The 25,279-nt window shown below is 40.9% G+C and overlaps 1 protein-coding gene across 1 annotated transcript in view; it reads left to right on the top strand.

Moving 5' to 3' along the window:
• The first annotated feature begins 2,194 nt into the window (after window positions 1-2,194).
• EPB41L4A (erythrocyte membrane protein band 4.1 like 4A) overlaps window positions 2,195-25,279 on the top strand; it is a 132,681-nt gene continuing 109,596 nt past the window's right edge. The window contains exon 1 of the mRNA XM_042866304.1: window positions 2,195-2,347. Coding sequence (XP_042722238.1) covers window positions 2,249-2,347 — 99 coding nt within the window. The 5' untranslated portion in view covers window positions 2,195-2,248. The remainder of the gene's footprint in view (window positions 2,348-25,279) is intronic.

A 25,279-nucleotide genomic window follows, 5' to 3' on the forward strand; every position in this document is an offset into this window, starting at 1 on the left:
GATTTGGAAAACGGATGACTGTCTCGTGTTTCTCACAATTCATGAGCCGGCCTGATACTTGAAATAAATAGGCAGGGCTGGTGTTAACGTAGTATAAAACTCTGAGCAAACCTTGGTCCTGTATTTTTGCCCCTCTTAATCAGTTGTTTTGCTTTCTTGATCTCCATGAGTCACATTGATCCCTTGCAGAGATTCCACCCTCTCTTCTACTATCCTAGAGATTTTCTCACTTCTTTAGTCTGGGACTCCCTTCAAGGTCCCTACTCCAGATGCAAGGTTCTGATAGTGCTGACAAAACAGCTGCCAGCTATGCTCTGGGGCAGTAGCTGTGTAGGAGGCAATTTTACATTAATAGCTCAGTGCTACAAACACTGGCATCAGCTGAATGTGAGTGCATATTTGATATAGTCCCAGTGGAGCAATCATCTGATGAGTAGTAGCTTGAAAAGAATCTTCAAAACAGAGGACACTGAGTCATTCACTTTGATTGCCTATAACCTTGATTTAAACTGCTCAGGTGCAGGACTGTGACTGAGCAATATGATCCATTTTTAAATTACAGTTAAAGGTTTTAAAACAGATTCTGAGTTCAACAAGCCCTCCCCCTCACTTGATTATCAGTGATTTATACATATATAATGACTTTAACTGACTGAGAGGGTAATTTATGTCATGACATGCATGATATATAGATCTAAATAGACTAAATGGGGGGGAAAGGAACCATCTGCTCCCTAGGAAACTGTTGTCAGAAGGATTCGAGAACTGTTTGAAAAATGTGGCAGGAAAAGCAGGAATAAATTTATATGAATTTCTTGTAATATCTAGATTATATGCTTACTGGGCATACACAATCCAACAAACATGATTAGGAATTCAAATTTTTAAGCTTTTGCAATACTTTGCAGTCTGTTTTTACGAACGTATATGATGCCAATTATGCAACTCTGACAAATTTGCCTTTTGCCTTGATGTTCACACTGCCCATGGGAAACATTCATTGGCTGGTTTGTCCATTTACAGGATGGATAAAGAGATTCCAAGACCTTGCTGTTCAGGTTTGCACACAGCCTGCACTGAAAAAGGGAAAGGGAAAACAGGCTTCTATTTAGGGCAGCATTTAAACGCAGAAGTGTTCTCTACACCACACACCAAATGGCTATGAGGCTCTGCCAGGGGGAAAATCTCCTGCCTTCCTCTTGCACAATGTGAGCAAGCCAGCCGTAAGAAAAACACTTAACATGTATTCTTAAATGTACACATGCAAATGTGTCTGATCTGCAGCTGGACAACTCATGCATGCAGAGTGAGATAAATGCATGGCACCTGTGGGAGCGGGGCTTAACCTCTGATTGAAGGGGAGAAAACATACAATATGGGTAGCACTGGTAGCAATAAAACACAGGTGGACAACTGAGTGGTCCAGGAATTATACAGAAGCACTTGCAACTTCTTTTACATCCTGTTTTTTTTTCACAGGACCGATAGTTCTTAAACGCATTTGCAGCAAGTTCACTATTTACACGAGAAGGCACTTCTGGCCGTGGCTTTAAAGCCATCCTTTCCCGGACCCCGCCGCCGTTTTCTCCAGCACTCCGCCACCACACGCGGGAAAAACCCATCAATCATCCTCGACACGACGCCCGCGAGGAGCCCGGCCTGCCCGGGCCCAGCAGGGGTCACTGCTGCCGCGGCGCGGGGCGCGGCCGGGAGGGGCGGCGGCGGGCAGGGCGGCTCTGGGTCTGGGCTAGAGCCGGGGGGGGACGCTCCGCCGGCAGCGCCGAGCGGCGGGGCAGCGCTCGGCGGACAGGTGCCGTCTGCGGCCTCCGCACCGGACCCGGCCGCCCGCGGCTCCGTTAGAGCGGGGTCGGCGGGCGCAAAAACCGCGGCGCTGCCTCGGCGGCCGCTCCACCGCACAAAGAGGCAGCGAGGGAACGTGCGCGCACGGGGAGGGGGACGGGCGGGTGGGCGGCTCGGCACCTCCCCGGGGCGGCGGCGGAGCGCCGTGACAGCGAGGGCCGTGCCCGACTCCTTCCTCCGCAGCTCCGCGTCTGCCTCTCGGCGGAGAGCTGCCCGCAGCCCCGTCCGAGCACTCCCGCGGGGATGGCCGCGGCGGAGTGCGGTCCCGCGGGGCCGGGCGCTGAACTATAGCGGCCCCGGCCTGCAGCAGACGCGGCGGGGCGCGGAGCTCGAGGCGGCCCTGCCCGGCTGCGGCTCAGCCCTAATCGGCCCCCGGAGCCCAGCAGGCATGGGCTGCTTCTGCGCCGTCCCGGAGGAATTCTACTGCGAAGTTTTGTTCCTGGACGAGTCCAAGCTGACCCTCACCACGCATCAGCAGGGCATCAAGGTGAGGGCGGGCGGCGGCGCTGCCTCGCGTCTGGTCGTGCGGCCGGGAGGGGTCCCAGGGATCCCGCGGGAGGCGAAAAAAATTATGGGGTGGCTTTGCTTGTGGTCTGGTGAGGGACGGGTGGCCCGGGAAGACGCGCGCCTTGGAAAGCTGTAGGATTTCAGCCAGCAGGTGCCGGACAGCGCGGAGCACTCCGGATTCTCCACGCGAGTGTTTTCCTGTACGTGCCGCAGAGAAGAAGAAATAGAAGAGTGCGCTGCGCAGCCCCCCTGAGCCGCCGCTACCCGGCCCCCGGTAGCAGCAACCCCCTTTGGCGGTGGCTGATGGCTCCCCAGCCCGGCGCCGGGCCGGTCCTGCCGGGCTCCATCGCGCGGCTTTGCGCTGCGGCTCTCCGCCTCGCGCTGCCGAGCCCCAGCAGAATGAGTGGAAGCCGAGGTTTTGCTGAAGGCCTTTGACTTGGTCGGGTTTGGGTAAGCCCGGAAACAGCAAAATGGTGCGTCTTGGACACTTTAAGCACAACACGAGGTCTTGGAAATATTAGCAAAATAGCTTGAATCAGGAAATCAAACAAATGACAGAAAATAACAGTTCTTCTAATTTGATTCTGAAAAACGGATGAGACAATTCAAAGAATACACAGTTTTTGCTTGGGTAGCCTGTATGGGTCAGCTCCAGTGACTGAAGTTTACTGGAGCAACCGGTGAGCTGGTTGAAAAGAAAGGAAAGGAGAGCCTGTAATTAACTGTATAAATATAACCATAATCTTTGGCATTACCAGCTCTGTGTGTACAGAAAACTTTCATGCTTTGCAGAACCCACAACCTGCAGATACCTCAAAAATCTAAGCTTAGTGCAGAGGAGTAAGCAAATTGCAATGATACTGGAATTCAGTACCTACCTAAGGTCTTTCAGATGTGAGCTTTGACACATCTGAAAAACTTGTCTGTGCAGTCACGGAAGGATATTTGAGGAATAATCTGCAGAAAAAGTCCAGAAATAGTCTTGTAGTTAGCTTCACAAATCCAAGACCTGAAAGGTAGTGGTTCTGTGCAGTGTCTGACAAAATCGTCCCAAGTGTAGGAAAGGGTCTAAAAAGGCACAACTCTGCTTTAAGAATCTGAGACTTGAAGTGCTGGGAATGGTTTTGTTTCAGATCAGGGTGTGGTTTCCTGCCATTGTTGCTGCGACCTGGCTGTGGTGTGATGCTGAAGATTTGATCCCTTCCACCTGCGCCTTCCCAGTGTTGAATTCCCATTCACTGAATTGTTGAATTCCCTTTCCCATTGAACAGTTGTGGAGTGAACTGAAACAGTTTGTGGATTTGACAGAAAAGTAATAGTTGGCTAATATTGTACAGTCAGCACAAGGGATTACAACTTCGGGAACTTCAGGGAAAGAAGAATCTTTTTTTTTTTTTTTTTCTTTTTCTTTTTTTTTTCCAGATTTAATTTGTATAATGTGAAACCAAGCCCTGGTGCTCCAGTTCCATGAGCAGAAGGGAGCTGTGCAGCTCTCTGACCTCGTCAGTTGTTTCTACCTTTGTGTTATTTCTCTGTTGTGTTTGTACAGCTGTGTGTGAAGAGCAGTGCATGTCTAGCTGAAGAGCAGCCATCACTTTTTCTGCGTTAGTCCTCAGTTGGATTCTGGTCCTCTTTAAAACAGAGGGTGGAACCAGAAACCAGCGGGTTTATGCTACTTTAAATTGCTTTTTTTCTGTGATTTTCCACTGAAGTTGCATGATTATTTTATAGAAAAAAAGATCTTGCAATTTGACAAATTCTGACAAATTTGATGTTTTAAGCAAGAGATAAACCAGTTATATAACTTTGCTGAATGTTTTGTTTGTTGGCATACAAACCTCTAAAAACGCATTCTTAGTGAATCTGTTTTTACAGTATTTCAGCTTTGGCACAAGGCATGGATTATGAGTGTTTTTATGTATTTTATTCTAAAACTAAGATTTCCTTATTTCTTCTGTTTTCACATGTTTAATTGGGTTTATAAGCACCCAGGAAGCTTACAGTTTTTGTAAAATTTTGCAAATTGTTGTCAATTACAAAAGAGATTTTTAGGTGGTTATAAAAGTGACACTATTCCATCCTTCTGCCCTAAGTATTTGCAATGTACTGTCTGTATATACACCTGGTAGCAGTGGATTTAATGGTGTTTGCTGTGAAGGGTGGCAGGCTAAGTCTGTCTCCAGGAGCTCTCAGCAACATTGCTGTTTTTGTCAATCTGAAATAAAGGCTTGAAGCAGATACTTAACCTGGAAGTTTGAAAAATGTTTTACTTGATTTGCATGACACTTAAATCTGTCTCGATGCATTTGACAGCAACTATATGTAACAAAATATGACATTTTTTGAGTTATGAACCCTATTAATGTACTCTCGATACAGAACAACTATGTGTGAACTTGATTGAAGCACTGCACAGGGCTGGTGGGAGAACAAGGCTCTCAGAGCTGGCCATCCTCTATGGATTTCTGAGGGCTCCTCAGAGAAAGAAGTCTGCTTTTCCTGCACACAGGCAGGGCAAGATGAGGTGCAAGGAGATCAAGCAACTCTCCAGGGTCTTACAGCAGGTGGGCCAGCATCTAGCCTTGCACAAGGTCACTGGAGCCTGAGGCCTGGGCCTCACCCCTGGCAGTGCTCAGGTGATCTCTTCCATGTTGCAGCTCTGAATGGCTTTTGCTCCTCATGGTTTTCCATGTTTTTTCACTGCTGGCCACGCTGTCTTGCTGTTCTCTCTTTATATCTTTGCGGTGTCAGGTGAGAGTAAGTGTGGAAAGGTGCAAATTGGTTCTCCATCTGTCAGGCTTACAGTAGGCTGATAACAGCTACAAAATCAGGAAATCAAGTATTACATAGCAGTTTTTGTTTCCCTGTAGCCCATTGTCTGAGGGAGGTATTTGGGAGAGCAAGTATTTTGAGACAAAAAGGCAATGGCATTTTTCAGTCCAGACAGTTCGGGATTTGAAAGAGTCTATTTGCTGTGTTCTGGTACTGTGTGCCTGATGGAGGCATATGGTGCAAATTGAGGCATCTGTTCAGGCTCGTGTATGGAGCCCTAACAGTGGTGTTTATGACACCAGTTAAGAGATTTTAATAAAACTCATTACTAATAAGAATTACTTGGTAATTGAAACAATTTTTTTTTTGCTTTTCCAGGACTGTTATTTTAACCTGTCATCATACAGATCGAACAGTAAGTTAGGCAGCTTTATGCAAAGCTGCATCTGGTAGGCACTTTATATTCGGTGGAGTTACAGGGCATGTCAGTAGTATTCTGATACGATGTCTGACTATGGATGGATTTTGTATGTCACACACATTGGCTCTATTAAGAGTAATTGTCACTGAAGCTGTGCTTTATTGAACCATTTGCATTAATGGGTGTTGAGGAAACTGTACTGCCTTGAAAATTCTGCTGTGACTCATGCTTGTGATAACCTTTTGCAGAAAGATTAGCTGGCTTTTTTCACTCCCCCTTGGAGATCTCTCTTTCTTTTTAAATCTGAGCACTTTAAATTGTTCCAGAGTTCATGCTTGCAAACTATAACACACAAAAAAATGTGGGTGTACCTTTGGCATAAACTAATTTAGTTCTAGGGGACACCAGTAAATACGTATTTCTCCTGATATAAACACTTAGTGAATACACATGCCAGCAGAGCAAAGATCCCTGCAACTAGGAAGATCTCATCGTTTGCTAGTGATTCAACTTGAGAGTCAGCACTGAAAATCATATTGGCAGTCATTTGCCATGTGAATACGGGACATGTTCTTAGTGATAATAATTTCTGTTATGTTTCTGTGTCTTTCAAAAAGCATGTTTCTGTTATAAATTTTTTTCCTTACGCAGGTACACTGTTTCAGAAAGCCTAAAAATCTTTTTAATGGTAGATTGCAGCTGCTTTTGACCTACAGAAATTTTGGTCTGTGCTGTTAAAGTGCAGTATGAAAACTCAAGCACATTACATGTGACTATTCTTTCCTTTGCCTTGGTTCGAATGGATTGAGAGATGTTTTCAATCCAGACTCTTCTAGATGTTCAGTGTGTTGTAGAGGAATGTTCAGAATTCTTGTGAAAAGGATAGTTAACTAAAGTTAAGCCTTTGTTATCACAGTATTTAAAGAACAGAATTTTGAAATCTTGTTCTTTTTAAACTGAAACAATATTTAGAAAAACTGTTTCCAAGTCTTGTTTGAAACGTTATCATTTCTTTTCTTTATAAAAACTGCAGGATTCTGTCAGTTGTGCATATTTTGCTTGTCAGCGGGGAAGCTAAACAAATAGTCTAAACAAAATCTAAGTGTGTATAAATACATGATTTTCTTCAGAGATGTGGTATCACTAAAGATGTTTTCTAATAAAATAAAAGCTACAAGAATATTTCTAAGAAAAGTGTGAAATATTTGTATTCCATAGCACATCACATGAGGAGGATTCTAAATTTTTGTCTTTTTATTATGGATATGGAAAAGGATGAGGAAATGTGATTGTGCAGTGTGTGCAAGGTGGCACATGTGGAATTGTGTGATGTTCCAGTGCTCCAATTGAAAAGAAATGAAAGGAACAAGAGGATTCACATACCTTGCTATTAAGCACTTCTCAAAAATCACTGTCACATACATGAAGTAGATTACTAATTTTACTGAGGTCTTTGCAGATGGGACCAGCAAAATACTCTGGGGAGTAACCAGAAAATAAATGAACGCTGAGATACTGTTTTCCCTAGGTGCATTTAACTAAATTAATGAAACCAGCATGACAGCACGAAGGAAATCCATTGACTTTTAAATGAAGTTACCTCTTAGTCGCCCTGAGATTCGAGCAGTAATATTGTCAGAGGAGTCTGTTCGCTGGTTTCAATGAGTAATAATTTCTTTAATATAAATAATATAATCAGAGCAAATGTAAAGTTTGTGAGGCGGTGGTCTTATTAAGCTTCCTTTTGGATTTTGGTAAACTGGAATTAGCATTTCTTGTATTGGACTACTTAGTGTAGTTAAATGCCATCTGTTGATATTATGTTTTATGTTTAGTTCCCAAACTGAATTTACTTGCAGAATTGCTACCCTTTCTCTTGCACTCAGGAAAGAAAATTGCTGGGAGCTGGAACCGCTTGATATCAAAGAAATTCTTAGAGAGACTAAATAATTGGGATCATGCTTCAGAAAGATAATTTAACTAATAAGTTGCTGGGTTTTTTGTTGTTGTTGTTATTTCATGCTGTATAATATATGTTACCAAGGTGCTATTAAAAATGTGTGAAAAAGTAAGAGGTTACATATTGATCATGTTGCCCCATTAACGATACTAATATTTTTGGTAGAAAGATGTCAGATTACTGCTTTAGTCTCCTTTCTTGTTTCTTGTCCTCCGTTGTTTTTTTGTTTTTGTTTTTCTTCAAATAGTATTTTCCTCAAGATAATTGCCTTTTTTGGTAGTGATCTTACAGGTTTATTTGCTGTGTTTTCATCACAAGTGAGATCTTTACAGTCAAGTAATGTTTCAAAATCTGAGTAGACTTTTGTAGACTGCATTTTAGTACATTTCAGATCTTGTACTTACTGTGTATCAATTCAGTTTCGTAACTTAAAATCAAGATTGTAATTTCTGTGTTGATCGTGCTTGTGTTCCCGCTTCTTCCTTTGTATTGTCTCTTAGTGGTGGTTGAACCCTGCAGGCACAGGGGTCAAAGGGGCATGCCTGGGGTTGCCACATGCTATTACTTAGAAGTAGAAAGACAACAGAAACATTGCAGAATGAGAGCTGGGCTCTTTTGGTTGTGTTGCACTTTTCAGAGGGGAGCCTGTCTATTCTTCCAAGTGGGAGCATGCCCTTTAATCCCTGTGAGAAGGTTGTATTCTTTGTTTTGCATCCATAAGTACTGTGAGGTTATTAATTTTTTTAAAAGCTAAAATTTAAATAGTCTTATTTAGAGATTTATGTCACTGTAAGGCAGCCACACCTTGTTTTGTCTGCTGTGCCACTAGTTATGAGTTGACCATGCTCAGTGAGTCCTGGGGAGGCAGGTGCTCACCTGTAAGAAAAAGGGCCAGGGAGAACCAGTCTAAGGTGGGTATAGACCACAGGCAGATGTCATCACACTAGCGAGCGGAATTGCATTGTTTATTTGACTGAAAGGACAGCACTGGCTATGGAAAGGACAGAATTAGGAGTTGAGTACAATTGGGAGTATCAGTGAGAGAGGAAAAGAAATGTGATGATAAGGGAAGAAACTTTTCAATCTAATAATTCTAATAGATCCTTTCCAAAGCGGGAAATGAGAAACCTCAGTGATGTCTCTGAATTGACAGTGTAAGCTGCCGTTACTGAAAAGAACAGTAAAATGTAAAATAGGGGTCATTCTTCACAGAAATCTTTAGGGACTGGAATGCTTTGTCAATATACAGAAAAAGGGTGCTGTTTTGAAGTTTGTTTCTTAAAAGTCTCATAGAGTTTTGAAAGGATTGCTCTTAAACAGTTCCTTCTTTCTCTTTGCCTCTGGTGATTGTTTTGTTGTTCTTGTCTTGGTGCAATGTGATGGAGATGCATAGATGTGGCAGGCCATCTCAGCAGTCTACTGTTGTTAGTGTTATTTAATGAGGGGGATCCATTATAGTCTGTGAAAACTAACCTCTACTCCTACTTACATATTAAAAATGTGGAATAAATTCACTATTTTATAGTCATGGATAATTACTAATGTGGAGGAGAAAGTGGGCTATATTTTGTGTAGTTTGTGTTTTTTTGTTTGTTTGCTTTTTGTCCGCATTTAGTCCTTACACTTGTTAGGGCCACAAATAGTTCCTTGTACTGCAGACAAGAAAATGCTTTTTATTTGTCTAGGTCTAGTTAACAAAGTTTCAGATGGGTGGGTAACATCTGTATGTGGTTGAATGTGATGTAATAAGTGGCTCTGCAGTTCGGTATCTTTACTGTGTTCTCAGGAAAATGTGAACTAGGCCAAAGAATTCATCCTTCAGTACACCATATGAGACAGGACACCTTTTAGCAAGGGAAAAGGAGCATCTTTTATTTCTAAGTGCATGAAAAATATTCTGAATACAGAAAATGACATGTAATTGGTGGTAAAATGTGGCATGATTACTTATGTGAGTAAGCACACATTTTAGTGCTTTGCAGAACAAAAGGCATTTGACTGTCTTGCAGATTAAGGCAGGTTAATCTGCACTGCACTGCAGTGCACTGGACCTGGTTCTTGTTTAGCACGTAACTGTATTTCTCAGGATAACTTTTCATTTATGACAGAGCCGTCTTTATAAGGGGCTATGCTGAGAACCCGCAAGGGTGAGTGTGTTCTAGTGTAAGATGTGTGATTACAAGGCATTGGTGAAGGTAACTACTCAGAATTCCAGAAGGAGGAAAAACACTTATATGACAACAACTGCTTTTTCAGTTTTAATACATGTTGAGAAACCTTTAGATTCTCAAGTTTTCTGAGGCCATGCTTGTTCTATCTGAGATGACAACATTATGGATGGAGTGCAAGGAGCCCCTGGCATCGTGGGCTCAATGGTCCTCAATGGACATGTCTGTACCATGTTGCGCGTAGCCCAGACCTTCCCCTTGGAGTTTTATTTGAAGTCTGTGTAATGCTGGGAGACAGCCTTTCATTTGCATAGATGATTTATTCATTTTATATGTCAGAATAAAAGAAAGAGCCGAGTCTCTGGCCATCATAGTTCTGATTTTCAATGAAAGTGAGGAATAAGTGGTATGTATCAGGTGCTGTGAAGGTAGGTAATGTGGGAGACTGCCTGGAAGAACTGCAACTAGGCTGTTTATATTAAGGACCATACAGCAAATAGTCCTGACAACTATGCATAGACCTTTGTTTGCAGGAAATTAAGGTGCTTTAGCATGGATCACGGGAGAGGAAAGGTAGCTTTAGTTCAGTAGTGGTGGTCAGGAGACAAAGGCCTGGGGCAAATGAGGGGGAGATGCAAATTGATGGTGTGGTTATACTGGCAAAACACTTTTTCCAGATTGGTGTTTCCTCTGAGAAAGAAGGAGAGAAAGCTACAAAAGCTTGTTATGAAACCTTTTGAAGAAGTGCTTGGATGTCCTGACTTGCCCTCAGCTTTTTAGGTTTCATTTGCATCACTGCTTTGGGCAGGGTTGACTTGAAGGTGTTTTTTAGTATTTTTTTTTAAGGATTGAATAAAGCTCTAGCATTCAAAAGACCAAATGTTTTGCTTCTGCTTTAAGTGATTCTTCAGTCATATTCTTCCTCCCATTCTTTTTTTTCTATATATAAATGTCTCAGCATGACCTTTTCATTTTGTGTGCAACATTTGAGTTGTGTGAATGCTTCAGTTTACTTTTCATTGTGTGCTTTGAATGTGTAGGATCATATTTAGAAACAAAAGCTTCTGATACCTTTCAAAGATACAGCAGTATTCGGTGTTACTATGAATAGTCTTCTGGTTTTCAGAGTTAACACTTGACAACTCTAGACTCCTTAAAATCACCTTTACAAGCCCTTTTCCCCTTCAAAAGCAAGGTTTGTATTTTCACCTCTCCCAGTGCTCCAAATAGATGTGGAGAAGATTTATTACAAAGAAAATGCTCTCAGCCCTCTGATTCCTTCAGTAATTCATTGTCTGTGGAGTATTCTGGCAAAAGGTAGTACTCTTCCTTGGGCAGTGATTTGGTAATAGCATTTCTTTATGTTGTGAAAGCAATAGTGAGCTTACTAGAGCTTTTCTCTGATTTGAGAATAAATTGAGAATTTGGTTTCAATACAGTGAAAGCAAAAGATGTTTTAGCATGCTTCAGCACTGACTTCAAGCAGAGCCAAATTGGACCCAATTTTTCTACGGGCAGACTCAATAAATTATGACTCTTGAAAATAAAACATGTTAGATCTTGTTCAAAGATGTTAGATTATTATTCACATAAAAGAGACATACAAACTTTCTGCCTTTTCATTAAAAGTTAATTTTTTTTTTAGTCATCCTTGTCCTTTCTTTGGCATTCAGGTTTTAGGTCTGACTGTTGAAAGCATGAAAGCTGTGCTTATTGTTCTCAAGACTGAATCTTTATTCCATGATTGTGGAGCTGCTTTTTGTCTTTTCCTGCTTTCTGCAAGGAAAGCAATTTTTGTGAGCTGATTTCTGAAGACTTTTCTTGAAGATGATCTGAAGTGCAAGTCATGTTAGTTTACAAACTCTGCTTTGTTGAACAAATACAAGTGAATAGAAGTCAGCATGGTGGGTCAGAAAAAAATATCTTTCTGACATTGTGTGTATGTCTGTATAGAAATTAGAGGGGGGGTCTTTGTGAAAGGAGGATGTTTAGGAGCTGGAATCTATAATGTCAAAAGGAGAGAAGTATCGCAAACGTTCTTTTCTTTTGTTGTTTTTCTTTGCATTAATTTGAATTGTAATAACCTCATTTTTTCCCCCCTGTAGCTTGCAGAAGCTCTGTAAGAAGGCATAAGTCCCACAGGAAGGCATGCTTCTGATTGGGCATACTTTGCTGAGAGGAAGACCTGACTAGGGGAAATTAAACCAGATGAGTTCATTGAAAATGAACAGAAACTAGTTTTTCATTTTAGATGTCTTTTTTTTTGCCCTCTTAGGTATTCTGTATCTTTATTTATTGCTCATGAGAATTATGTAGGTCAGGGTTGAGGCTTTGCAGTAGGACAACGTAGGTAAACCTCCCTACAAAATAATTAATTCAGAACTTTTCATAAGCAAATAATCCACTTAGAGAAACTCCTAAATCAAAAGGGTAAGTGGAATTTTCATCAGTTTTATTTTATCCTACCAAGTGCCTTCTCTTGATGATTCAAAACACGTATTTTTTTTAATATGCCTGCTCTACTGTTTGAGCATATTTAAGCATGCACTTGAGAAGTCACAAAAGTACAAGCCAGTATTCATTACTGTACTCAACTATCTTCTGAAGTTCTATCAGTGTGTGCGGTGTCCTCCTCCTTGCTTTAACAGAGGTTATTCTTTGTGTGTGTTTGTATAAAATCCACCATTTGGCTAATCTCATTCTGTGGAACTTGGTGCAAGTTTCTTTTGCTTTTGCTAAGGGTGAATTTAGTTCTACATCTTACTACACTTGACATAAATTTCCGCAATGACACAGTGTCATTACTGAAAAGAAAGGTACTTTATGGGTTGCTACTTACTGTGTGGTTTCTCAGGTTTGTTCTGATTTGTGTTTTATTTTGTGCATACTGAAAGAATGTGGGATAAGAAAATTAACTTGGAACTGTAGCAGTTGAATTTTAAACATTCATTTCTGAGGGAACAAAAATCAAGATAATGTTCTTGACCTTCTCACCAGAGCATGCCAAACTGGAAGCATGCTGTCATGTACGGCAGCTAGCAAGGAGTACATTGCTTGTAAGAAGCAGGTGTTTGCTGTGGGTTCACCATGCATGCAGATGTGCTTGCAATTTGAAGTCAGTTTAGACCATTACTGGGCAGAGTTACAAGGAGCAGGAAACCTGATCTGGCTGATAGGCACTTTCGAAACAGCACAGCCTTGCAAAGAGGAAAAAAGGTCATGATGCAGGGAAAAGCACGATTCTTCTTAGCTCTTCTAAGTCTGAAACTGGAGCAGGGAACCAAACAAACTGTTTACAAGAAGTTGCAGTAGAGATTGTTTAAAGCATACACAAAGGAATTCTTGTGTTCTGTCAAGAGCTAGCTATTTTCTGTCTTGAAGAAGGGACCAAACATTTAATTAAACAATACATTGACTATTAGTTTATGCTTTAGTATTCCTGATACATGAAGGTAGTTGTTCAAGTATACAGCTGTTTCCTCCTGTACACATTGGCACCTGAGGTTTTTTTTTCTTTTTAGAATCATTTTTGGTCATGACAGCATGTTTGCAGATTAAAATGAAGGAGAAAAGAGGACGTGCTGTCAGTTCAAGGAATATTATCTCTATGCTGTAGGACGTCTGATTAAATTTGGGTTGTTCTTTCGACAGCATAAATTTTGTGGGTAAACAGCACTAGGCATTCACTCCAAATAATAAGCATGTGGGATGGATGGATTGCGAAGAACTGACCTGTATTTACTTGCTGCAGGAATGTCATAGTTCTAGGTAAGGATGTTCTGTTTTTACTACAGAACATTTATGAAGGTAAAAAGCTGTGAAAAGAATCCGTACAGAAGCAAACTATTTTTTGCTTTCCTTAAATGGGAAGGATAATAGGTTAGAAATACCAGTTTGACAGACTCCCTGGAGTGGGCTGGCAGGGAGATACACTGTGACTACAGGAGCAGCTTGAAGGTTTGCAGGTGAGCCTGAAGATTTTAAGCATCTTCTGCACAAAGCTGCAAAGGTAGCTTGTAGCAACAATAGTTCTCACTAAACCATGTCCCTCATCACAATGTCCAAACGTTTCTTGAACACCTTCAGGGTCGGTGACTCCACCACCTCCCTGGGCAGCCCATTCCAGTGCCTGACCACTCTTTCAGAGAAGTAGTATTTCCTAACATCCAGCCTGATCTCCCCTGGCGCAGCTTGAAGCCATTCCTCTAGCCCTATCACCAGTTACACAAGAGAAGAGCTGACCCTACAACCTCCCTTCAGGTAGTGATAGAGAGCAATGAAGTCTCCCCTGAGCCTCCTCTTCTCCAGACCCCTCCGCTCCCTCAGCTGCTCCTCATAAGATTTGTGCTCCAGACCCCTCACCAGTTTCACTGCCCTTCTCTGGACATGCTCCAGGGCCTCGATGTCTTTCTTGCAGTGAGGGGCCCAAAACTGGACACAGCACTCGAGATGCGGCCTCACCAGAGCTGAGTACAGCAGATAATCACTGACCTGTTCCTGCTGGCAGCACTATTCCTGATGCAAGCCAGGATGCCATTGGCCTTCTTGGCCACCTGGGTACACAGCTGGCTCATGTTCAGCTGAGCATCAGTCAATACCCCCACATCCATTTCCTCTACACAGCCTTCCAGCCACTCCACCCCAAGCCTGTAGCTTTGCCTGGGGTTGCTGTGGCCAAAGTGCAGGACCCGGCATTTGGTCTTGTTGAACCTCATCCCACTGGCTTCAGCCAATCAGACATTCCTTTCAAGGGATTCAAAGGAATAAAAAAAAAAAAAAGGCAAGACAACAAAAATGATACATTAAAAAAAAGAAGAAATTGCAAGGATTTGGCCGTAGTAAGGAAGATCCTGTTGATGTCTATTGTATCATGTAATCATAGGCAGGAGAGGCATGATATTTATTTTCAAAAGCGTTTAGACAAATGTGTAAGTCTTTCCAAAGCTGATATTTCTAAAGATTATGTTTGGCACTAAGATAATTCTGGAAATCTGTCCTAAGACCTGAATTAACAGTTGCAAAATAACTATCGATACAGTATCACTTACATAAAGATTTCTTTACTGTGCCTGGTTTTACGAGTGTTAGATCCATGAGCTAAAACTGGAAAGCAGTGTCTTAGCATAATGAGTTGGCATTTTCTAATTCAGTGCTAGAAACAGAAGTTACCAGGTTTTATGCTGTTAAGTTAATATTATAAAACCAACAAACCTTCAGCCTCCCTCCCCAAAAAGGAACAACCCAAGAAGCAAGCCAAAACCACACCGTCACCACCAAAAAAAAGAACAAAGCCCAATTCCACATAATTAAATGTGGATTTAACAGTTTTAAGGAACTGACACAAAGAAATGGTTGCCTCTAAGCAATACTGTAATTTTTCACATATGAACATATTAAAACTGTGTTTCAGAAGGGAGGTTTGACTATTGCAGAGTCATTTATGTAGTGATATGCAGCTGAAAATTGTCTGATTCAGGTGTTACTCTGTCTGAAATCAAGTACTTCAGTGAGAATATAGTATCTAAACCTCTGATGTGTAGTAGTTCTGAGTTCTGCTCATTCTTGGAAGTTTCTACCTAAAAGTCTGGCCGAATGATCAAGATTACCAGTGTCAGCTGTGGTAGCTATCAACATTCAGGAATTGCAAATGTTTTCTAAGTAAATTTGGTTTCATTACTTTTCACATGCCTGTGTAGTTTGTAATAAATGTAGTTCTGCTCACATGGGTATCTTTTGAAAGATGTTTGAGTTGTTTGGAAACATTCAAATCTGCAGTGTTGCAGTTGGATTCTTATACTGAATTTCCCTTTGGTGTTTTCTTCAGTACAAAGTCTTGGAATGTCTTTCCTGCTCTCATTTGAAATAATTAAAACTTTCTGTTGTCATGGTTGCAGTGAGGCACTTAATAGCACAAACCCTGCTGACTCTTAAAACCAGTAAGCCTGCATATTTGTATGAGGAAGCATGAAAGTAAAACAAGCGTTATGATTTCAAGATTTTTTTTTCCTTGAAGCTGAAATCATCATTTCTCAGTGGCTAGGATTGCTTCTGTTGAGTAGTAGGAGCAGAAGGGAATTGGATGAAAAGGATGTGTGATCAATTTTTTATAAATTGCATTAGATGAAGATGTTACAGATATGTGGTTTGTTCTTTACAGTATTTTTTTCTCATCTGATCTGTTCTTGAAAACCTCTACCAACCTTCCAAGAGCAGCCTTCTGCAGCCTTCCAAGAGCTCAGCTGCAGTCCTTTGTTATTCTTCCAGTTAGAAAGCATTCCCTAACATCTAGCCAGGGTCACTTTGTTTTCAGTTAAGCTACGTTCATTTCTTCCTAGCTCCAGCAAGCCTGTGCGTAGAGTACATTTGATCCTTTACCTAACATGCTATTTTATAGTATGTTGGGTGATCTGAAGCAAGAAAACGCTGGACAGATTTGATCCTGGGTTGGGGCTGGTACTCTTGACAGTTGCCTGCCACCCAAGATGATGGAGGATGTGCTTATGTGGAGTATTAAGTTGTATTTAGGTCTTCTTCATTGCCATAGTCATACTAATGTAATGCAAAATATGCATATCCCTGTATGGGTACACTTATTTGAGAGGTAAAGTAGCAGTGTTGTTAAGCTGCTGCATCTATGGGTTATTGTTCTGCCCTGTTTTTCTGAGAGTCCCCAGGCAGAGAAGATTTAATCTGGTGACTCTATAAAAGCTTTGGCAAGTTCTCCCTCCAAACCACAACACTCTTTTCAGATGTGTAGTGTTGTCATTGTGCCTTATGTTGGAAATCCCTGGAGCTGTTTGCAAACATCCTGCATTCCATCCTGCGTTCCAAGGCAGCTTTAGAGTGAGCAGGGCTGGGATCCAGGAGAAGTCTAAAATATGTGATGTGAAATAGCATCCTTAGTCAGATAATGGGGAGACTAAAAACTGTTAAGATTGGTCTACTGGCTGAAGTGTTGAGATGGCTGGTGACTGAGAGGTGTGCAGTTCTTCCTCCTAGCAGTCTAGTCCTAGTGTTTGTATTCTGTCCTGGCACTGCAGAAAGGGAAGCTATTTATTTCTTGTATGTGGGCTTTTTTTCCTCGTTATTTTGACAGTTAAGTTTGAGAAGCTAAGGACTATTAGATGTATTCTTTACAAACCCCAGCATAGGGAACTTCAGTGTTATGGAAGTCTCCTCAGGCCTCTTCTCTGTAACTAAGGACGATGATAGAAGAGCAGACAAGGCAAGTGATTTGAAGGCAAGTAAGTACTGTGGTACTTTATATTTTAATTAAAATCGATCTTCCAAGGTGTCACTGAATTATCTAGATCAGTCTGTGTCCACGACAGGGGCAGCAGTCCTGCAAGCCCACCAGCCCAGAAAGGGAAAGGGAAAAAGGGGAGAGTGGGGAGATGGGAGCTGTGCCCAAGCACAGAACAGTGGCAACAATCTGAGGAGAAAAGTTAATTTTACTAAGTATGATATTGGAATGCAAGATAACAAAATATAATACAACATAATATAATGTATATAGTAAATACAATGTAATTGGAATTGAGGCTAATAAATCAAATAAGAGAGTGCTCAAAACCAAAGGCCTTACTCTAAACTGAAGGAGAAATGGCTGTGGAGCACAGCCACACACTGCCAGGCAGTGACAGAGAGTGCGAGTCCTGTGACTTGCCAGCTTTGTCTTCCCCTTGAGCACAAAGTCCTCTGGGATATGCAGTTATTCTCTTCTGAGAGCCAGGTGTTCAGAAAATAGGTGGTCCATGGAAGTGGGGCATTGACTCTTTTAACTCCCAGTGGTTTACACGATGTTGTGATGTGGAATACCAATAGAAAAAATCATGAAACCATGACACCAGGTGTGAGTCCTGCTACTGTACAGTTCTTTTTTAGAAGTTCTAAGAGGACTTTGAAGACTTAACATGTTTTCAAGCAAAAGTCTGTGGTTTTATTTAACCTCAAGGATCTCAAAGATGACTGAAAAAGAGAACAAGCTCACATACAGAAGCATAGTGAAAAATGGACAAATCAGCCTCATTACTAGCTCTGTCAACTTCCTGACCCTCTGCCTTGTAAAAAATGAAGTAAATGCCTTCAGTCAGAGATGAATTTCTCTCTGCAGGCTTAGATTTTAAGTTTGATTTTGTGTACTGCTTTTTTAACATCTCCCTAATACTGTTGCATTGAGTGCCCATTCTCATTTCTAAAAGTTGCTATGAATGCACCTCCCAAAGAATTTTAGAAAGATTTTAGAAAACGCATGGTTGCTGGAAGAGCCCTCTATGTTCAGGAAGTTTGTGTTAATGAACTTGTGTCATGTGCAGGTGAAGCTGTGTGTAGTTTGGGCTCAGGCTTTGAAAAAACTCCATTTGTAACAGCTTCTCGTTAGGTGGTTCTCTTTTTTTCGCATTTGCAGCATTCTCCAGTTTTGTGGTTTCAAGTAGTTGTTTTTCTTCTAGCAGCATAACGGTAGTGTTAGCCACCTTTTTTATCAATTGGTATCCAGAGTTACAGAAAGCAGAAAAGGGTGTTGAATCAATATTTTTCACTGTTGTTCCAGTTTGGATTCAATTAAATTGAATTTCCATAGAAATCAAGAATAAATGTTGGTCTTTGTCTCCAAACAGACACTGGCTTGCTGAGATGCTTGTATTCAGGGACAGCCTGCTTCGTGTTACCTATCTGATGAGTACCCCAAGGAAAGAGTATGTTTCTTAGCGCATTGCAATCGGGCTCTTCTGATCTGTCTCCTCTTCAGATCCAAAAATCCTGAGTGCAGTAGAAATATGAATGACATGATAGAGATGATATTCCCTTCCGTTCATGCCTCATCTTGCCTGAACTTGCTAGTATTTGTATCTGTAGCAGGATAGATGTAAAGGAGAGGAGGTATACAACAAAGACGTTTTAAAATTATTAATACTTGACTGAATTAAGAGGGGAAATGTTTTTGATTAAGAGTGAATGTGTTTTTTGATCTCTATCCTAATTATATCTGCATGTTTCTTCACTTCTGATTTGGCCCAGCCCTATCTAGGGTAGCCTGAGGACTGCTTTAAAGTGCTCCAGTTGGCTGTGATTCACAGGGAGCTATGTGCCACCTGCTTGTGGTTGGAACAAGGCTTATCCAAGGCACACCCTCTCCCCACCCTCAGAAGGATCTGTGGGAAGGAATGTGTGGGAGCTGGATGTCTTGAGAAGCAGCTTGCTGGGGTCCACCAACATGGGGAGCCCCTAGCAGGGAACTTGCTGAAAGCTTCCGCTTCAAGCTAATTGGGATGCAGAGAAAAACAGAACTTCTGCTGACCTCCTTTAAACGCCTTCACGTCCTCATGATGAAGGCTCTGAGTGCTACTATCTGAAGCCTTACAATTTTAAGGATGGCCATTATGATTTCACACAGAAGCTTTTGTGTTTTCTCAAGTACCTATTCTATTTGAAAACAACTGTTGAAACACTTCAGTTTGTAAGTCAGCAATGCAAATATTTTGTGACTGGATTCTTTGCAAAAATGTTAGTTACGCAGGCAAAAGAACCATATTCCAAAGAGATGTTTTTTTTGCCTTGGTTAACTTATAAAGAGCGAGTTTATTGTTCATGTTGCTGAAAAGATTTTTTTGTCATGCTGTTTCACTTAACTGAATGATTATTAATAGCAAATTCAGTAAGTAATTACAGAATATATTATATAATAGTCTTTTCAGGTCATACTTTGTTCAACTTTTCAACTTATGTGATTTTGTTATTTTTTCTCTACTCTGCATTAGAAGTGCTTCAAAAAATGCTGTTGAATCTACTTTTCTTCCTACCTGCCCTTCAAAATGACTGTGTTATGGGGGTCTGTGGTACGAATGCTTGTGATGAGATGCTTTGTTGATGGTACACCTAATGCAGTCATATTTAAATTATAGTAGGAATTGAGGTGCCATTGTAAGAGTTTAGAAAAATAAACTTATTCCAATGCATTGTACTAGTACTAAGATAGGTGTTGGTGCATGGGGAATTGCTCTCTGCAGACTTTCCAATGGACTCATCAGTGTACAAGATTCATATTAAAATATGTAATACTATTTTGCCAAATGTTAATTCCAACGCAGAACAAAGTATGTTTTCTTCTTTTTTCCCATCTTAACCTTTTCCTTTAATCCAGTTTTGTGTTGCAGAAGGCTGTTGCCAGCAATGGAAAAAATTCACTTTACAGTTCAGAAGATTAACTAGTGGTGAAAAAGTCATCAGCTGTCTGGTTCATAGAATCAAGGCTGGTTTAAGATTATATTGAACTATGATATTCTAGGGCATGTAGCAGAAAATCTGAAATGATATAAGTACTGATTGTAGAAATAAGTTCTCAGGATTTTTGAACATCTGAATGAGATCTGTGCAAAGTACCTGTGGAGTTTTGTAACTGGTTTGGTTTTACTGGGTAGTCATTTTAAGTATTACCCTGAAATTGAACAGAAGTAAGACGCTGTTAAATTCCTTGCATAAGCATTTCCTTTCCATGATGGAGATACAGTGGTGATGTAACAAAAAAAAAATGAATGCACAATCTGAAAAAGTCAATTAGTCATAAGCCAAACCCACTACATGACAGTTTTGACAGCATTTCTATTTGCTTGCTTATGAAGTTGTTTTACATTATTTCCCAAAAACCTTACTTTTCAACTGTAAGCTTGGTATGGATTAGAATATAATGCCAAAATGGGGAAACTATGCCAGTGTGTTTTTTTTGGCGTAGTAAAATAATTGTGTTAAATGGTAATATATTGAATCTGTATACTTGATTGTGTAGGAGGAACAAAATATAAAATGCATATTTCTTCAGTTTGTGAATGCTCTGAGCTTTCATACAGAACAGATATTCTGCAGTCATGCATAAAATTATTGAATTGCGTGTCTCTGTCTCTTTAATGTTGCTTCCTTTGATCTGACAAGTTCAGAAGCTTGCATGGTGAGCAGTTTAAAATTGTTTATCTTACAGTTTACACTGTAGTACCAGTAACATGCTGGCATTTTGTAGTTAAGGTTAGGCTTACTGGTGTCAGTTTAGTTATATTAGTTAATTTTTTCCCCCTCATTTTATATCTAGAGGAATTACAGTCCCACAAGTCCAATGCTAGTTATTGATAACAATAACAATACTCCTAAGGCAGAGGTGTTAAGATTGATGGGTAAATAGTGGAGTACAAACAGACAGTGGAGCACAAATAAACAGATGCGTATGCATTTGTGTGTGTGTGTATGCTGTACATAAATGTGCAATGTGTGTATAACATGAGAGTAATTTAAAGGTCAGAGCTGTTTCTTGAGAGATGAGTGGCTGAGGTGTGCAGTGTGGTGAAAATCTGCTGGACTACTGTGGGCCATGTAACTTTGCTTGAAAGTCCAACAAAAAGTTTTTGAATCCCTTGTAAAGGAGCTGAGGTTGCTCTTAATATTTTCACGAGTTAATCGACAGTGGAGTGAAATTTACAAATGTAATATCCTCCTAATATGCAATATCATGGATCTTTTCTTACAAAAGATGTTGTAAATGTGAAGTACTGGAGTCACAGAATCATAGAGATTGGAAGTCATCATTGGAGATGATCTAGCCCCACCCGTTGCTCAAGCAGGTTCCCTACAGCAGTTTACGTAGGAAAGTGTCCGGGTGGGTCTTGAATGTCTCAAAAGGAGACTGCACAGCCTCTCTGGGCAGCCTGTGCCAGTGCTGTCACACTCACAGTGAAGTATGTTTTCCTTGTGTTTGTATGGAACTTCCTCTGCTCCAGTTCGTGCTCATTGATCCTTGTCCTGTTGCTGGGCACTGCCAAAAAGAGCCTGGCCCTGTTTTCTTGAATAGTATTTTTATATGTGCTTTAGTTAAGCGTGGCACTCAGCACTGTGGCAACCAAGGAAATTACCACAAAATCCCTTCTGTTCCTTCTGGCTTTATTACCTGTTTCTCTGTTGTGTACATGAGAGCTCTTAGCCTTTTTTTCCCATGTATATTCAGTGATCTAGGTAGATGCTCAATTTTTGTCAATGAATGTTTTTCCACCTATTTCAAAAGGCTGTTTCCAGTTCCTCCTTTGTTGAGGATGACCTTTGATAACCTCCACAAAGGTGTTGAAGAAAAGGGGCATGGTGTTGGGGTAGAAATTTTGAAAGCTCTGTTCACGTAATCCCAGATGAATTAGAATAGGTTGAAAAAGCTTCAAAATATTCTCTGGGACCTTTTGATTTATCTAGCCACAATTGTGTACAGACACATACCATAAAGATTACTTAATGTAGTAATCATCTTTGTAAGCAGACTAATTGGACATATACCAACAGTATTTGAATTGAAAAGCAAATTTTAATACAATATTATGTAACTGCATGAAGTTGCATTTTCAGCCACTGAAATCTTTAATACGTTGTTGAACATTTTCCTGTGTCTTTTTCAGAAAATATAATGAAAGGATTTGCAGCAATGCTCTTCCGTTGTTAGTGGTACAGTTGGTAAACACAAGCTATGGAATTTATAAATGGCCCAGAATAGAACTTCTGTATGGCTTATGTTGTTTGTTTATACTTTGTTTATATAGATTTTTTTTTCTTCATTGGTTTTTCTCCAGTGATTACTCTTTAGATTCCGTCTTTTCCACTGGCTGTTTTAAAATGCAATTACTCAGGCTCTTTTCTGGCGTTGGATATTACAGATAACTCCAGCTTTGTAGTATTGAACTTATGATTCATTTCCATGTACTTCTGCCTACAACAAGGAAAAAAAAGTTATCAGGGAAATCAAGTCAGTGGAGATAAAACTGCTAACCTCAGTGACAAAACCCTCCTAATAGCAGGGAGTATGAAATCTCCCTGACAGCAGAGAGCTCATTTTTTTTTGTTTTTATGAACAGTGTTTACAGTGGATGTTTCAGTAGCCCAGGTGTGTTTTTATGCTTCATTTATGTGTGGGAGCATGCTGTGAGTAAAATTGAGCTCAGACTGGGAAGTTTTTGATGGAATCTGAATATTCCCAAGATTTACATTAGTGTAGTATTCATCAGTGGGTGTATAGATATTATCTAGATTTCACATAGTTTTGGAGCTTGTGAAGAAAATATTGCTGTTACAGTTCCAGGCTTGCGGTAAGTTTTGTGGAGCATCACCATGGAAGTAATCTGTCTTGACGTGACTGCAGGGAGCCGGTCTTAGCTTGGTAAAGTTAGGTATGCTTCTGTCAGTGTCACAAATGAACGTGGCCTTGGCCAGTGTTAAAAGTGCAGTCTGAATCTGTTTCATAGGGCTTTGTTATGCTGCTGGTTACCAATACGTTAGTAACCCTCTAGCAGGGATTTTTTTTTTTCCTGACATCTTTTACTTAGGCAAACAGGAGCGGCCAGAAAAGCCTCTCATTCTGGTCACTTTTGAAAAATTACTTTGTTCTGTATTCTGTGTGTGAAATGTTAAACTAGCTAATCTTTCTGCCTGTGTAACAGTGGCAAACAGTGGAGAAAACAGATTTGTGAGATGGCACAGGATTCTTGCCTTGCAGACTCTGAATTATCACATAATCACAGAGTGGCCCGGGTTGGAAGAGGCCTCAAGGATCACGCATCTCCAACCTCCCTGCAATTAGTGTGGTGGGAATATAAAGCCAGTCCAGGCTGTGTTGTGTACTTTACCTGAATGGGAGTGTTCTGTAATTAGACTTACATGCTGTTCCTAAGGGGAAGTAAAATCTAAGCTTTTAAAGCCAGCTATGAATAAGTGGCACAATAAATGGGTGCCTGACAGGCTCTTTCTCTTGTGCAAGGCATATTGGTTGCTGCTTTGTTCCTGTTTGATTCCCACTCTCTTCTTACCTTCTGTATTTTTCTTCTATTTTTATTTGGTGTTGTGTCTGTATGTGTTTTGCCTTTTTGTATCCTTGCCTTGATAGCTTGCAAGCTCTTGTTGCATGGAGCGTTTCTCAAAAGTTGTGAATGAGCAGATCATTCTACGGAATAAACAACTGCACAGCAGAGATCTCACAGCATTGTACAGGATGGTAGGGGATGAGGCACTGTGGGTGTGTTCACAGCTTCCAGCAAAAGTGCAAAGCTGTGTGCTGCTTCCAGAAGGTAGGCACTAGGGCTGCCCCATGACTCCTGGTAGGCAGGAGGAAGCAGAACCCCGAAGGTGCCTGCTTGTTTGTATGGGTAGTGTCTGTGGTGAGCAGAAAGGAGGACCATTCCATCTATCTCTTTCTCTGCTCTTACTCTGTAGTGCATCTGTGGTATTTTTCCTCCTGATGTAGCTCCGGGAACATCCACCCTTCAAGTTAACATCTCTGTTCTCTCATATTTGAATAAAAAAAAAGATTAAAAAAAAAATTCTCAAAGATTGAAATCTTCCGAATCTTCCATTTGTTCTTCAGCTATGTTAAAAGTGTCCCTCAGCTGCTGTGTGTTACACTGCTTATCAGTATGCAGGACCTGGTGTGTGACTTTTATATACACCTCCAGATCTTTTGGTCTCTGCTGTCTGACATTTGAGCAAGAGAAAACTGAAATTTTGCAAGGTCAATTTCCCATTCACTTTGCCACAGAGATTGCACAAAAAGGGAGTCCTTGTGTTAGTCTTTCCAGAATTGGAGTACTGTTACCAAATACTGCCTTTAAGTAGTCACCCATATGTGAGGTTGGTTAAAAACAGCTGATGCTGGGAGCATGGCTGCAGTTTCCAGGGCTGCCCAGCAGCATGTTGCATTTGTGTGAGCTGTGTGTCCTTCTCATATCTGTGGGGTGAAAGATGAAGAGTTTGTTGCATAGCAGTGGTCAGAGCTGTTTGGAAGAAGCTTAGAGCTGACAGCAATTAAAAGAGCTCCCCCCTTTTCTCAAATCCAGTCAACATTTGTACAATTTATTCTAATATTTTGAAACAAAATCCATTTTCTTCTTAATGGTTCAGTTTGTTTTAGAAAAGAAATAGTGCCTCTGCTCATGGCTCAGCACAAGATGCTCCTTGCCTGTGCTGATGATACACATTTTACAAGCTGGGTTTGAGAAATCTCTTGTAGTAACAGTGCCAGCACTAAGCACACCCAGCCTGGAGCCCCACCGTCCCCAGGGCTGCCTTTCATCTCTGCTCTGGTAACTGCAGAAAACATTCCTTCAAATCCTGTCCATCTGTCCTGAAAGACCAGATATTTTATTTTTTTCCATAATTCTCCTTCCCCCTTGGATCCTTATCTGTTCAAACTTGATCTTTCTTGTTCTTGTGAGAGGTGAATTGAGGGGTGCCTTTTAGGTGTCCATGATCCATTTTTGGTGCAGCTCAGACCAGTCATGACAAGTTGGCACCTTTATGTATGTAAGTCAAAGTGGGACACTTCAAAAACTCAGAATAGTTATGCCCAGTTATGAAGATATCAGTGAACATTCAATTTGCAGGTTTTGGTAGCATGTGGATGCAGAAATGTAAGGGAACTACAACTAAAGAAGCCTGACGGGATAAAATCAGAGAAGATCGGTTCCAAGATTACTTCTGTTTATTTCATATGAGGAATTTAGTAGTTCTTCTGGCAATAGCCATAGGAAGAAAATCCTTGCTTGTTTCCTTGCTTGTTTCCTTGCTTGTTTCCTTGCTTGT

The sequence above is a fragment of the Lagopus leucura genome, unplaced genomic scaffold, assembly GCF_019238085.1.
Source record: "Lagopus leucura isolate 7727_CA_CO unplaced genomic scaffold, USGS_WTPT01 Super-Scaffold_810, whole genome shotgun sequence".
In the NCBI taxonomy this organism is placed as follows: Eukaryota; Metazoa; Chordata; class Aves; order Galliformes; family Phasianidae; genus Lagopus; species Lagopus leucura.